The sequence below is a fragment of the Cucurbita pepo genome, chromosome LG15, assembly GCF_002806865.2.
Source record: "Cucurbita pepo subsp. pepo cultivar mu-cu-16 chromosome LG15, ASM280686v2, whole genome shotgun sequence".
Classification (NCBI taxonomy): Eukaryota; Viridiplantae; Streptophyta; class Magnoliopsida; order Cucurbitales; family Cucurbitaceae; genus Cucurbita; species Cucurbita pepo.
Window position 1 is genome coordinate 5,742,010 of NC_036652.1, and position 15,822 is coordinate 5,757,831.

Below are 15,822 nucleotides of genomic sequence, written 5' to 3' on the forward strand. Positions count from 1 at the left end.
CTTAATTTTTTGTTTTTTTTTTAATAAAATAAATAAATTAATACATTAAACTAAAAATTATTTTTTTTCTTGTTGAATTTGATTTTAAAAAAACCGAAGTTGAGTTTGTTTGGGTTCAATAGGATTATATGGTCGATAAATATGATTTTTTAAAAATAATTATAAAAAAACAACCCAATAACCCACTGTCGTGAATATAACATTAAATATGACATGTTTTCCTTTCCTTCTTTTAAGGTTGAAGACTCCGCTTGTCATATTAAAAATAATAAGAAAAAAAAAATAGTGACCCATATCGTTAAGCCCGAGTAAAGAAATGGTATATGAGTGAATCAATATACATGTTAAAAAGGTATATATTGGTCGATGAGAACAAGTAAATAACGTGATCATCGTGATCATGGATAGGCTTTGAACTTATACGAGTTCATCATTGTTGCTGAATTTGAATAGAAACAAAAAAACAAAAAACAAACAAACAAACAACCTAAAAAAGAAATGAGATCTGCCTAGCTTTTCTGTAGAATCCAAGTACTCCATGGATAGGCTTTGAACTTAAATTTGTTCATCATTGTTGCTGAATTTGAATAGAAACGAAGAAAGAACAGCAACCTCAATACATTACAGTCAAGTTCCAAACAAACTAAGCAAACCCCATTAGCAGAAGTGGAGCTCTTTACAACTTATGGAGAGATCATTCAGAGCCAACCTTGAGATTTCAGTACGGTGGTGGTGGATAAACTCCATGGTAAGGACCTGAGCAAGAACAGATGGAGAAACAAGTTTTAATGGCATTGTGATTTCATATAATACAACTTTTAAAGCGTTCGATTCGACGTAAACCTACTTGGAGGATAGACGGGTGAAGCTTGTGGATGTGGCGGGTATGGATTGGGAGGATAAGCCGAGGGAGGCGGCGGGTACGATGCGGGAGGATACCCAGATGGATATGGGGAGGAATACATGGATGTTTGATATGCTACTGAGCTGGGTGGGTAAGAAGGATAGGGAGATTGATATGATGCATATGGTGTAGGAGTAGGATGAGCGTAGGCTGTCGGGTGTGTCGGTGGCATCGTTGCGTACACGGGAACTTGGGGTGGAGCAGGTGCTTGAAATGGAGGTGCTGAGGGCGCAAAACTTGACGATGGTCTCTGCAATCGAAACGAATAGGTCATCTCTTTGCTCATGAATCTTATACAAATAGTAATGAAAGCTACTTACTTTGGCATTTGCAAAGTGGAGAATCAGACGTACTTCCCCAGCATGTCTGCAGTGAGGTGAAAGTGAAGGTTAGAATTATACTGATGTTTGTCGAGATATCACATCATAACGATAACGATAACGATAACGATAACGAGAACGAAAAGTCTAACTTCCAAGATGATCCAGACAGATCACAAATAACAATGAACCTTCAAGCACAAAGAAAGAACAATGTGAATCTCAAGCAGAAGTCACTTGCAAGTAAAGAAATCAAACCCAGTAGGGGTTTCTTGTCAAATGAAGGTTACTGAGTCCTGCATTCATCCGAAAGTTGGATAATACTAGCTTATATGGGAGCAGTTCTTTCGTACGATAGAGCGGATGAACCGAACTCGATGGTTCTACTAATATCCTAACCTTTTAAGTATGGAAGATCCATGGTACACTATTTGTGAGAGCCCAAACCCACCGTTAGTAGATATTGTCCGCTTTGGCCCGTTATGTATTGCTATTAGCCTCACGGTTTTAAAACGCGTCTACTATGTAAAGGGTCTAGCTCTACTCCGACAGTGTCTCGCATCGTCCGGTGACTGACTCTGATACCTTTTGTAACAGCCCAAGCCCACCGCTGGCATATATTGTTCTCTTTGGGCTTCCCCTAAAGGTTCTTAAAGACACGTCTGTTAGGGAGAGGTTTCCACACACTTATAAAAAATGCTTCGTTGGGAGCCTAAGTCCTCGCCGGCACACTACCCGGTGTTTGGCTCTAATACCATTTGTAATAGCCCAAACCCACCGCTAGATATTGTCTTCTTTGGGCCTTCCCTTCCGAGCTTCCCTTCCGAGCTTCCCTTCAAATCTTTAAAACGCGTCTACCAGTGAGAGATTTCCACACCCTTATAAGGAATGTTTTGTTCTCCTCTCCAACCAACGTGGAATCTCACACTATCACTATCACGACATACAAATTTTCTTATTTAAGGTGGGAAACAGCTACACTACCCATGACCAACTCCATGACGTAAATAACTAACCCGTGATCATGACCAACGATAGACTTCATTGCCTGAAAATACTTTACGGGCAAGAAATCATCAAAGGGTCCAAACTACGATCTCACGATTCACAACGTTCGTATTAGCATACACTTCAAATCAATTGTTCTAAAACCAAGTCCTACACAAAAACGAGCTAAAAGCAAACAAAACATCGAGCAAAAACTAGTTTATGAATGGTAATCTGCTTGCAAGTCAAAGGTACCATACCTGCCAGTTTTAGTTTGAAGTGACCAGGAGCTATCATCATACCCTTCTGATAGAACTTTTGCTAATTGGATTCTACAAAACAGTAAACTCCAAACTGAGCAGCCACACATCAAAAAAAACCAAAAGGAACAAGACAGGACATCAATCTTACTTTCCAGTGCCAATGAAGTCATCATAAGTAACAGTGTTGCTGTTCCAAACTGTAACATTAATCTCTCTAAGCCCTTCAATTAGAGAGAACACAAATTTCTGTTGAAACGTGGGATTTCTTCCACCATCTACACAAACCCAATCAAATTTCACATTCAGTTCAAGATCATCTACTCAGATCTAAAAAACAGAACAAGGATCATCAAGATCAAACCAGTGCAAGTGGTGGTGCGGAACTTTGTACTCCCATATTCAAGGCACACATACGGATCCTGCCTTGATATCCATTCTGTATCCTTCAATTTTGTGCATCCAACAACTGAATCAAAACAACAAAAAGAATCACAACCCAGAAACGAAATCAACTTGTTCTTCTTGGTTCTTAGTTAAATAGACATACCGGTGGCTTCAAGAGGTTGGCCCTGAATGGAATATGTCGACATAGACGAATCAGAACCTGTTCTGTTTCCTGAAAAACGCTTCCCCTTTTGTTCAAACCCTCGAATCACAGAACCAGAATAGAATATTCAAAAGAGTATTGTAACCCACGAACAGAAAACTGCGAAATCAAGAGATAACCGAGAAAGATAAAGGGCTTTTTACGTCGTGTATAAGAAACAGGGAGGCGGCGTTGGGGGCGCGTCGATGGGTTCTTCCAAGAAACAGAGATAGAAAGAGGAAGAGAAATCGTTGGGCGCTACGCGAGGTTATTGACCTCACCAGAAACGTCTTCAATTCAAGCTACTTAGTTCATAAATTTATTTTATTAAATTATAAATTTCTATTTTTCTTTTTAATTATTTCAGTTGAATTTGATTTTTTGCATTGACTTTGACTTGGTCAATGAGATTGTTTATTTTGACTTTTTTTTAGAACCGATATTAATTATTTAAAATTTGTATGTGTGAATTTATGTAATTTGAAGTTGTAAATTTTGAGTTAAATAAATTAATATTTGACTATTTATTTATTGATTTATTTATTTATCACGAGACAAAATCAAATTCTTATCGTATTTTTAGAATTTTAATCTTATATATAAATTTTATGAAATAAAATATATTTTTTTTTAAAAAAATAAGAATCATTCTAATCTATGTCAGATGATGGAGACCGAACCAAATCATATATTTATATTTTAAATTAATAAGGTGTTTATTAGGAAAATTACTTTAAATATTAATATTTAAATAAATTTAATGATTTAGGGAATAACATCTAATAATCAATTATTGACTTTTAATATTAATATTTAAATAGATTCCATTATTTTACATTTGACTGTTTCAATATTTGACTTACAAAAACTAGTATTGAATTCATATATTCATTTTAATTAATTTAACATCTAGAACATATAAAATTGTTGCATTTGAAATTAATTGTTTCATGGTGGTGCAAGCATTAGCTTAAATATTTTGAAACCGACTCTGAAATGTAAAAATGGACTGACGCTCCGGAACGACCCTCTCTGTGACTGCACAGCTCTTGAATGCTCCTCTACCTCAATCGACAGTTTGCGCACCCATGAAAAGGAAAGGAAAATAGGGATGAGTATAAAAGTTATACTAAACCACCTATTTGTAGTCTCTGATCGTGTTCCCCTCGCCGGTCGATATAGGATCTCATAATCCACCCCCTTAGGGGTCAGCGTCATTGTTGGCACACATCCCCATGTCTGGCTCTATTACCATTTGATACAGTCCAAACCCACTGCAAGTAAATATTAGGGGGTCAGCGTCATTGTTGGCACACATCCCCATGTCTAGCTCTATTACCATTTGTAACAGTCCAAACCCACACATCCCCATGTCTAGCTCTATTACCATTTGTAACAGTCCAAAGCTCTATTACCATTTGTAACAGTCCAAACCCACACATCCCCATGTCTAGCTCTATTACCATTTGTAACAGTCCAAACCCACCGCAAGTAAATATTGTCAGTTTTGACCTGTTACGTATCACCATCAGCCTCACAATTTTAAAATGCGTCTGCGAGGGAGAGCGTCTGCGAGGGAGAGGTTCGCTCGTCTCTCCAACCGATGTAGAATCTCACAAGAACAAAACCTAAAGTCTATTCTAGTTGCATTTACTTTATGTTCGGTCTTGAAAACTTGTTTAGAGTGTGGATATTTTTACATTGTATGTACTTATATGTAAATTATGTTTCAGTAGCGTGAATCGGGCTTCTCGATAAACGGAATGGAAAGTACAACCTAAGAGATTCAAATACGACACTCCACAAAATAAGACGAGCTGATTGCAAATTACAAGACTAAGAGACTCAAAAAACAATGTCAAACAGTCTTATTGAACCCAGCTTTATTGAACATCATAGAACAGTATCATCTTCAAAAGAACTTAAATAACCATTTCTTTTTACATGTTTTCTAGTTTCATGCTAAAATCTCATTTCTGTAATAAACCAGCTTCTGAGACAGACTTTGAATTTACAACTCAAATGAATGAATCTCAATGCACACCTGCAGCACGGTTCTTATGTACAGACAGCAGGCTGTGGCTTGGAGGAGAACAACACGGTGCCTTGTCATATTTACTCAATCTCCTCGTCGTCATCGCCGAATGTGAAAACAGAAGCATCAGCAGCCATTGCCTTGAATTCACTTTCCGAGTTCGGAACTTCTGTGAGAGCAGTCTGTTTCGCTCTACCATCTCTCAGGGAAGCTTGCTTCGTTGCATGTGATGAACTTGCAACGTCGTCTGATGAAGTCGCAGTCGTTTGAGATTTGGATGTCGTCTTGATAGCTGATCCTGCAGTTGCCTCCTTGCTCTTTGAAGAACCACCTTCTGATTCACTATCAGAAAATACATCATCTTTATCATTAGTTCCTGGTTTTCTGTTTTGGTTCTCAGAAACTTCACTCTCATGAACTGTAGAAGGTTTTGACCCTGAGCCTTCATCCAACTTCTTGGTAGTATTGTCCTTGTTCGGCGAGGTATCTACTAGAACAACCTCCACCTGAAATCCAGGGGAAGGCAGTGTTCTCTACAGAAAGCCAAATACATATCTTTTAGAAAGTTAAAACAACTGGTAATGACTCTTGGTAAGTAAGTGTAATTGTGAGATCCGCAACGGTTGGGGAGGAGAACAAAGCATTATTTATAAGGGTGTGGAAATCTCTCCCTAGCAGGCGTTTTAAAAACTTTGAGGGGAAGCCTGAAAGGGCAAGCCTAGAGATAACAATATCTACTAGCGGTTAGCTTGGACTATTACAAATGGTATCAGAGCCAGACATTGAACAATGTGCCAACGAGAAGGCTGAACCCCGAAGGAGGGTGGACACGAGGAGGTGTGCCAGCAAAGACGCTGGGCCTCGAGGGGGGTGGATTGGAGGCCCCACGTCGATTGGAGAAGGAAACAAGTGTCAGCTTCTATTAGGGAGAGGTTTCCACACCCATATAAAGTATGCTTCATTATCCTCTCCCCAACGTGGGATCTCACAATCCACCCCCCTTCAGGGCCCAGCGTCCTCACTAGCACTCATTTCCCCTCACTAGCACTCATTTCCCCTCTCCAATCGATGTGGGATCTCACAATCAACCCCCCTTTGGGGCCATTAAAACATGCCTTCTAAGGAGAAGTTTTCATATCCTTATAAAGAATGTTTCGTTCTCCCCAACCGATGTGAGATCTCACAGAAATACGATCCGTCATCATATTACACAAGACAACAAACTTTGGTACTCACCTTATCAAACCCATCAAGATCATTTGTATAGAGCATTTTCCGATCTTCAGTCATGGTTGTGTTTAGCCAACTGAAAATAAAACAGACCAGGTAAACTCAACTGAACTCCTTTACACTACTTAAAAGAAGCACAAGAAGCTATCTGGGAGTCAAGATTCAGATCATATACCAATAAAAGTCTCCTTGGCGGTCATGAAAATGAACCTTGAAGTCCCCACACAACTCAGCTAGACCAGGCTCCCCTGGCAAGGCGAAAACCATTACCCCCTTCTTTGGTGCAGTAAACCAAAAATCTTCTGGCTACAGATATAAATTACGTTAGAACTCGGATGCTAGAAAGACGGAAAAATCCTTAACCGATAGTCTCAAAAATCTTAAACTAGATCCATTACTGTATGCAAGTGAGGCCATTCTCAGTTCCCCTACTTTTAAAATTAATCAAATACATACCGAGAGACTCTTGATTCTTGGATGCATTTTAGTGGAGAACAGAACACCTGCCAGATTAGGGAAAGAATTAGAGCAAACTATAAGCATTATTTGGATTCTAGATATTCTAAACCCGAACGATAGTTTCAATATATGTTTAACGACATGACGGACAAATATGACATCATAAATTATTAATCGTTATAGCAAACTCCTTGGTAGAAAGAAGAAATGGAGATATACCATTATGGTCAGATACCGTAATGGAAGGCCTGATCCAATATGGGCATCGGTGGAGACGAAACCCTCTAAGCACGCACCTGCAGAAAATTTAATTCGAACACANACTAGCACTCATTTCCCCTCACTAGCACTCATTTCCCCTCTCCAATCGATGTGGGATCTCACAATCAACCCCCCTTTGGGGCCATTAAAACATGCCTTCTAAGGAGAAGTTTTCATATCCTTATAAAGAATGTTTCGTTCTCCCCAACCGATGTGAGATCTCACAGAAATACGATCCGTCATCATATTACACAAGACAACAAACTTTGGTACTCACCTTATCAAACCCATCAAGATCATTTGTATAGAGCATTTTCCGATCTTCAGTCATGGTTGTGTTTAGCCAACTGAAAATAAAACAGACCAGGTAAACTCAACTGAACTCCTTTACACTACTTAAAAGAAGCACAAGAAGCTATCTGGGAGTCAAGATTCAGATCATATACCAATAAAAGTCTCCTTGGCGGTCATGAAAATGAACCTTGAAGTCCCCACACAACTCAGCTAGACCAGGCTCCCCTGGCAAGGCGAAAACCATTACCCCCTTCTTTGGTGCAGTAAACCAAAAATCTTCTGGCTACAGATATAAATTACGTTAGAACTCGGATGCTAGAAAGACGGAAAAATCCTTAACCGATAGTCTCAAAAATCTTAAACTAGATCCATTACTGTATGCAAGTGAGGCCATTCTCAGTTCCCCTACTTTTAAAATTAATCAAATACATACCGAGAGACTCTTGATTCTTGGATGCATTTTAGTGGAGAACAGAACACCTGCCAGATTAGGGAAAGAATTAGAGCAAACTATAAGCATTATTTGGATTCTAGATATTCTAAACCCGAACGATAGTTTCAATATATGTTTAACGACATGACGGACAAATATGACATCATAAATTATTAATCGTTATAGCAAACTCCTTGGTAGAAAGAAGAAATGGAGATATACCATTATGGTCAGATACCGTAATGGAAGGCCTGATCCAATATGGGCATCGGTGGAGACGAAACCCTCTAAGCACGCACCTGCAGAAAATTTAATTCGAACACACTACATGTAAAGGAAAACATGACTAACTGAGAAATAGGAATGATACTAGAGTTATATAGAAAGAACGATACCTGCGGTTGGGAGGATTTTCTCCATTGAAGTGTGTTAAAATACACTCGAAATACTTGACGTACCTCTAGAAAGATAGAAAACGATACTATTTTAGAAGCATTCAAAAAGTTCAGATACAAAATCCTCTTTAGGTAATTTTCACTTACAATCTGACTTGGTAAAACCAGGCCCTTGCCATCGAAACACCTTCTCTGGTTGTAGTATTCGATGGATTCGTCAGCAGTGGGAAAGAACTGCAAAAGAAGCAAGCAAGTGAAAAAAAATGACAACAAAATTAAGGGAGAAGTTTTGAGGAACATTTTTGAGAACTTCCAAAAATTTTCAGATCAAGACAATAAACGCAAACCTTCAGAAACAGAAGAAGACTGGAAATCATCAAGCCGGTCCTGGCCATTCCTGCCTTGCAATGCACAACCACTACATTTTCAATATCATCCTTCAGCCATGAATAAGCACTTCGGCAAAATGATATTATGAGTTGAACTGGGGGACAGTTATGGTCATCAAAAGGAAAACAAGCCACCTGGAGAAGAAAAAAACCGTAGACATATATGCTTGAAAGTATCAATTAAAAGGATCCTCTTGAAATCATGATACACTAAATGTAACAACTCAAGTTCACCGCTAGCAGATACTGTCCTCTTTGGACTTTCCTTTTCGGGCTTCTCTTCAAGGTTTTTAAAACGTGTCTGCTAGGGAGAGGTTTCCACACACTTAAAAAAATGTTTCGTTCTCCTCCCCAACCGATGTGGAATCTCACAATCCACCCCCCTTTAGGGCCCAGCGTCCTCGCGGGCACTCGTTCCCTTCTCCAATCAATGTGGGACCTCTCAATCCACACCTCTTCGGGGCCCAACGTCCTTGCTGGCACACCGCCTCGTGTCCACCCCCTTCAGAGCTCAACCTCCTAGCTGGCACATCGCTTGATGTGTGGCTTTGATACCATTTGTAACAACCCAAGCCCATCGCTAACAGATATTGTCCTCTTTGGGCTTTCCCTTTTGAGCTTCCCCTCAAGGTTTTTAAAATCCGTCTACTAGAGAGAGGCTTTCACACCCTTATAAAAAATGCTTCGTCCTCCTCCCCAACCGACGTGGGATCTCACACTAAATTTGCCACCCCACCTCCGAAGAAACCTCAAAATATTAATGATAATAAGAGATCACCACGAACCTTTCCTTCAAATAACGAAGCATCATATAGCCTCTCGGAACAAAGATTATATACTTTGTATTTTCCCTGCAGATAAAAACGAGAATACAAAACATGAAAACATGAAATGGCAAATCTACAATGCATATCAATCATGGAAAGATGATCAACTGCAACAGAGTCCAAATAGTAAACATCTTTGAGAAAGTTTAAAGTAAACATGCACATCATGGACAAATCCATACAAACCTTGTGATGTGTTTCGAAGAACTTGATGACTTCTTCCATATGATTCCTGTAGAAACCCTGCCCCGCAACTCATAAATATTAGAGTATTATTCATCTGAGTCGAGTCATACAAAATGAGTATCAGATAATAACCTCAACATATCCGAAAAACCCTGAGCTCATGTCACCAGCAGGAAAACCCATGGCAATGATGTTTTCAGTAATATAAGTCATATCCAAGTCAAATCCACCTTCCTGGAAAAAGAGCAACCATATAATCATAATAATATAAAACCAAATCAAATCCATTTAACAAATTAGGATCAGACATACGTAGTGCAAAACTCAATCTTTTATGTCACAAGAAAATAGTGTATACATATATAATTAATCTTATAAAATGATTGCATAAGAACGAAGCTGATGGTTTGGGCAACAAACCTGGTATCGTCGCTTATTTTGGGAGACAACGTGACGAGCTTTAACTTGTACAGCCTTTACAGCACTCTTAGAAGAATCAACCAACCCTCTTGTAATTGATCCCACAAAACCGGGTTGGGCAGGTTTAGAGGTTCCATCAGAGGAATCATTAGGTGTAGCGGATTTCGGAGACAAATTCAAACCTAAACCACTAGTAAAACGTGCAAATGCTGACTTCTCAGCATTCTCAGACGTGCCATCTTGTGAAGCTGACTGTGATTGAGTAATTCTCAAGCTTTTGGTCCATGAAGTTATGCCACTGGGAGATCGCTTCGATGGTGAATCAGGGGCTACATTATTCATTCCAATGGTAGCAGAAGCCTGAGGCTGTGCTTCTGGTGGTTTAGTTTCCAAGGAACTAACAGTAGGTGATGTTGGGGAATCAGTAGAATTTGGATCCATTATATTACTAGAGATATGCCAGATGAACACTGGAATTAGTGTCAAGAACCCCACATAAGCATTACCTCTTCAGAACAATCTAAATATCCAAACTGCAGAAAATAGAGGCATTTCAAAATGATCATCTAGGAGCAAGAAAGAAATGGATATCAAGCATAGAAATGCCATAAAATTCGAGGATCAAGAACACTCTCAATTAAACAATTCATATCGTTTTCTTAAAGAGAGCCACAATTAAGCTACGCTGCCGCTGTGATCGTTACCTTAAAACTATAAACAGAGGAAGAACCGATTTACAATACCATCTCAAAACCGAACCAAATCAAAAACACTGACAGAGTGAACAAGTAAAATACTGAAATGAATCATTAGACTCCAGCAAAGAGAATTCAATCTCACCCGGAGAAAAACAACGATGGCTGAACAATCCAAGCGAAAAATGGTGCGAAATTTTCAATGAGGGCTGTCTAGTTAGGGTTTCAAACGTGAAATGGGGGAACGGAGAGGGAGATGGAGCGGTGGAACTAAACATCGCCGTTGTTTTGCAGGAACGGGTGAAAGAGTCATTTCGTTTCCGATTCGGTCGCCCAGTCAATGCATCGTGTGCTCACAATTTGGCCTTGACGAGAATCGATAAATCGGACGGTTGAGGAGAATTTATATGATGATACAATTACAACCGTTGGATTAGATTACTGATTATTTCAACCGTTGATAACTTTGACCCATTGGCGTTTTCGTTTCCATTTTGCGATTTTTTTTTCGAGTATTTTAAGGTTTTTTTTTTTAAGGTGACCATATAAATGAGCTGTTACTAGTCGATATTGTTCTCTTTGAATTTTTTTCAAATATTTGCTACGTAAAAATTTTCATATCTTATAAAAAAATCTTTCATTTTCCTCGGTAACAGTGGGATCTCATAATTCACCTTCTCCCCAACGGACATTTGCACTCGATCCTCTCTCCAATCGATGAGAGTGATCCACCTCCTTCATGTCCCAGCATCCTCGCTAGCACACTGTCTGGTGTCTATCTCTAATACCATTTATAACGGCGTACTACTAACAGATACTATTTGTCACCGCCCAAGCCCACCGCTAGTAGATATTATTTTCTTTAAGTTTTCCCTTTCGGGTTTCCCGTTAAGGTTTTTAAAATGTGTCTTCTACTAAAAAGTTTCCATACCATTACTTCCTTCTCCTCCCCAACCGATGTGAAATCTCACAATTACCATTATAATACACTCTTTTTAAGTTATTACTTGAATATAATGTTGTCGTATATCAACCACGTACAATTTAAGAAACTAGAATCACAAACAAACACACAAACGATATTATTAGGTTTTAAACATTTGATAAGTTCAACCATATCCAAACGGAAATAACGATAGACACATGCAATTTATTTCAAAGCAAGGGGACTATAACACAACACAAGCATGGTTGAATACTCAAGAGCAGGGTGTCATCAAGCTTAGCTTCCACATCTCGTAGCTTTGTGTACACTGCACCTGTGTTCTAATGGTTGGTTACGCATACAGCCAGGGGCTCGAGTGGAGAAGCAGCATCAGGCTTCGGAGGGTTCTTTCAAAGCTTGATGGGGTATGAAGCCATTAGGGTTATACCACACTTGCCTAAGGTAGTGCTTGCCACATTTCTCTCCAACTTCATATAACCCTTCTCTCCCCAATTTTCACTCCACGAATTCTTAATGATCCAGTAGTCTAAACCATCTTCTGTGCCATACCCAACAGCAACAACACCGTGGTCCAGCTCGGTTCCGCAGTCTCCGGTGAAGACACCCTGAATGAATGATGCATAAATAACGGCGGTCTATAAAACACACAATTTCCTAAGCTGATATTGTCTTTTTAGGGTTTTCTTGTTGGACTTCCTCTCAAAATTTTTAAAAAGTTGTGGGCTAGAGGAGATTCCCACCCTCTTATAAAGAATGTTTTGTTCTCCTCTCCAACCGATTGTGAGATCTCATATCGGTTGGGGAGGAGAACGAAACATTCTTTATAAGGGTGTGCATTAAGGATATTTAGTAATAAATTATACTTTCCCGTATATATTATATTTGATATTTTATTATAAGGCAAATATCTAATATTTGCCTTATTACCATAGGTATCTTTCATTTATTGTTATTTCCATTATTACTATTTCCATATCCTTGTAATTTGTTTGATTATAAATAAGATAACTTTCACACTATTTAGGTGTGGTGGATTAATCAAACATTCACAGTGTGGAAACATATCCCTAGAAGACGCGTTTTAAAAATCTCGAGGGAAATCCCAGAGAGGACAATATCTGTGTTGGGTGAGTTTAGGCTATTACAAATGATATTAGAGCCAGACACAGGACGATGTATCAGCAAAGAGGCAGAGTTCTGAAGGGGGTGGACACAAGGCGGTGTGCCAACAAGAACACTGAGCCTCAAAAGAGTAGATTGGGGGGTCCCACATCGATTGGAGGAGGGAACAAGTGCCAGCGAGACACTGGGCCTTGAAGGGATAGATTGTGAGATCTCGCGGTTGGTGTGCCAACAAGGACACTGGGCCTTAGAGACGCATTGAGGGGTCCCACATCGATTGGAGAAGAGAACAAGTGCGAACGAGACACTTGACACGGAAGGGGAGTGGATTATGAGATCCCACATAGGTTGGGAGGAGAACGAAACATTCTTTATAAGAGTGTGGAAATCTCTCCCTACCAGCGAGGAGGTTGAGCTCCGAGGGAGGTGGACATGAAGCGGTGTAACAGCAAAGACCCTCGACCCGAAAGAGGGTAGGGAAGAGAACGAAGCATTTTTTATAAGGAGGTAGAAACCTCTCTCTCGTAAACACAAATCATTTAAACATGTCAAAACCTTAGCTTTGTGAAACAACATTAAGGAAATGTTGGAAGTTGAAGAGATTACCGATTTGTAAAGTTGTAAGGCTTCGGAATGAGCGTCAATGGCAACACTAACTGGTTGACCAGCCACAGCCATTTTCAACAACCTCTCATTCCCCGGAGGAACATTTACATACCCATTTATGGAGACAACATTTATATTTATCTGTTGATAACACATTAGAAACCGAGTGAGATTAAGACATCAGATACGATTGAATGAATTGAATGAAGTAGGTCGACCGACACGAACCCGGTCGGGATCGCAAGTGTAATTATCAAGGGCCTTGTAAGGGTAATCTTCCTCGGTGTCAATGCCACCATTGTCAATGATGAATCGGAAAGCTTTGTCCATATAACCACCGTTGCAACCGCTGAGAAACTTAGATCGACCGCAGTCCACAAGTTCCTGCTCCGACAGAGAGATTAATTCACCGGTGACGATTTGGTTTATTCCTTCCACTGCAGCCACCGCTGAGAAAGCCCAGCAGCTCCCTTCATTCAAAACATAATCCACTTTAAGTTAACGTTAATCATCCATCAAAACCCACCACTAAAACCATGTGTTTTGGACTAATTAACCACTCCGGTCTCTCGATTTTGATTCAAACGGAGAAATTCATGTTTAATTTCATTTTGTCCCCAAATTAATAGAAAAAGTTTAAAAATACCCTCCAACTTTATTTCAAAAAATAGTATCGAGTTATTCAGAATTTCATTAATACCCTTAAATTAAAAAGAAAAAAAAAGAAAAAAAAAATCTATGAGGTGTTGATAAACTATTTCTATCTATATATTGACGGTAAAAAAACCTTTTTTGAATTTTTATTTGTAAAGGATAATAGTATTAATATTACTTTTAAAATGTATTAAAAAAAACTTTTTAAAATTTAAGAATATTTTTGAAACTATATTAAAATTTATTTTTAGAACCAAGTAGTCAAGTTTCCATCTAAAATTAATAATAAATAATAATAAGTGATTATTGAAATTTTAAAAAATTTAAGGTTATTTTTTTTATAGATAAAATTATTAAGTTCAAGAATATTTTTATTAATTTATTCTCACGGCAATCTCCTTGATCTCTAACAGCAGTAACGGCGCCCTTCTTCCTCCAATCGACATGATCCGGCAGATCATCGCCGCGAGCCGTCGCGTACCTACCACTATCCGCGGCGGATAGGTGAGGCAATGGGGAGAATCGGGCACCCAAAAACAGAGCCCTGTACTCATCATTGGTGAGATCAGCGAAACAGGTCAATCCAACCTTATAACTCCTTGGCACCCGGTTATGTTCATCGATGAAATTGAGATTATCCTTGAAAATCTCCAACCGCCGCTCCTTCTCGCCGAGAGAATTGTAAGCTTTACCATGATGGACCAACCACGACTCGAACAGAGCCGCAATTTCGTCGTGGGTCCGGTGAGGGAAGCCGCCGGAATCAGAATCGAGAGTATGAGGGATACCCATGTGGTGTTTTGCATTCTCGTCGATGATGGAGAAGGTGGGTGAATCGGAATCGGAAGCGGAAGAAAATGAGGGAAAACAGAGGAAAATGGCTAGAAGAGCGGCGGCGGGGAAGGAGAAAGTGGTGGAAACCGCCATGTTTGGTGGAGTTGGGTGTGAAGAGGAAGTGAAGGAATTGGTGCATTATATAGGCGAATTTCAGAAAAATATCTGCACCTTTGAACCTGTGAAGCTCCACTGTTATTGAAATGAAATGAGGCGGAGATAACCTCGTCTCCGACCCCATTTACTAATGAAAAAATGTTTTCCATTCTCTCTCCATGCTTCGTCATATATTTTCTACTAACAAAATTTTAGAAAACGGGTAGAGATTTCGAAAGAGAGTTTTGAAAGCAAGATTTGAGAGATTGAAATTGGTGTTATACGAGAATGTAAGCAAAAAGCAGCAACAACAGCTTACTGCATATAGGTAAGGGAGAAATTGACAACTAATCATATCCCCTATAGTACATTTTGGGGGCATTTTAGCCCTTGCAGGCAGGTGTAGACACGATTTGGGTGAACGGTCATACATTCTCATACTGACCTAATATGAAATGGCAAGAACTATCTAGGATGAAAGCATGTAAAAGAGGTTTGGAACAGACATGCAACCATGGACAACACGTTCTGGACAAGCAAGATCAGGATATTTGTCATGTGGTTATTGACAACATGCCTTGGATATGCATGACCGTGACATCTTCCCCCACTCAATTGGTTGACGTCTTTGTCAACCGACTCAAATAAGCAAGACTAGGACATCTATCATGCGGCCATAAGTAACACGTCTCTATTTACATCTAGCTCTGGTTATTTTTTTAAAATAAATGTCTAATTTTTTTATTTTATTTTATATCTAATAGATTACTGACTATATATATATATATACTTTTTTAATTAATCATAAAATTAAAAATTTAAATTTTCGTACCATTAAAATTTAAATTTAAATTTATATATATATAATGGTTTAGATCCA

The 15,822-nt window shown here is 39.1% G+C and overlaps 2 protein-coding genes and 1 pseudogene across 2 annotated transcripts; all 3 read right to left on the reverse strand.

Moving 5' to 3' along the window:
• Positions 1–374: 374 nt before the first annotated feature.
• LOC111811297 (C2 domain-containing protein At1g63220-like) lies at positions 375–3,356 on the reverse strand. Its single transcript, XM_023698075.1, has 7 exons — positions 3,022–3,356; positions 2,836–2,940; positions 2,623–2,749; positions 2,472–2,543; positions 1,225–1,270; positions 848–1,154; positions 375–756 (listed from the first exon to the last, which is right to left on the reverse strand). The coding sequence occupies exons 1-7, from the start codon at positions 3,062–3,064 to the stop codon at positions 719–721; spliced, it is 738 nt and encodes a 245-aa protein (XP_023553843.1). The 5' UTR covers positions 3,065–3,356; the 3' UTR covers positions 375–718.
• Positions 3,357–4,902: 1,546 nt separating this feature from the next.
• Positions 4,903–11,019, reverse strand: LOC111811262 (phosphatidylinositol 3,4,5-trisphosphate 3-phosphatase and protein-tyrosine-phosphatase PTEN2A-like). The gene is made up of 13 exons (XM_023698029.1): positions 10,830–11,019; positions 9,990–10,522; positions 9,702–9,803; positions 9,570–9,626; positions 9,342–9,407; positions 8,515–8,691; positions 8,315–8,401; positions 8,168–8,232; positions 7,995–8,071; positions 7,773–7,819; positions 7,492–7,622; positions 7,323–7,392; positions 4,903–5,628 (listed from the first exon to the last, which is right to left on the reverse strand). The coding sequence occupies exons 2-13, from the start codon at positions 10,428–10,430 to the stop codon at positions 5,176–5,178; spliced, it is 1,773 nt and encodes a 590-aa protein (XP_023553797.1). The 5' UTR covers positions 10,431–10,522; positions 10,830–11,019; the 3' UTR covers positions 4,903–5,175.
• Positions 11,020–11,950: 931 nt separating this feature from the next.
• Positions 11,951–14,939, reverse strand: LOC111776405 (annotated as a pseudogene).
• Between the last annotated feature and the right edge of the window lie 883 nt (positions 14,940–15,822).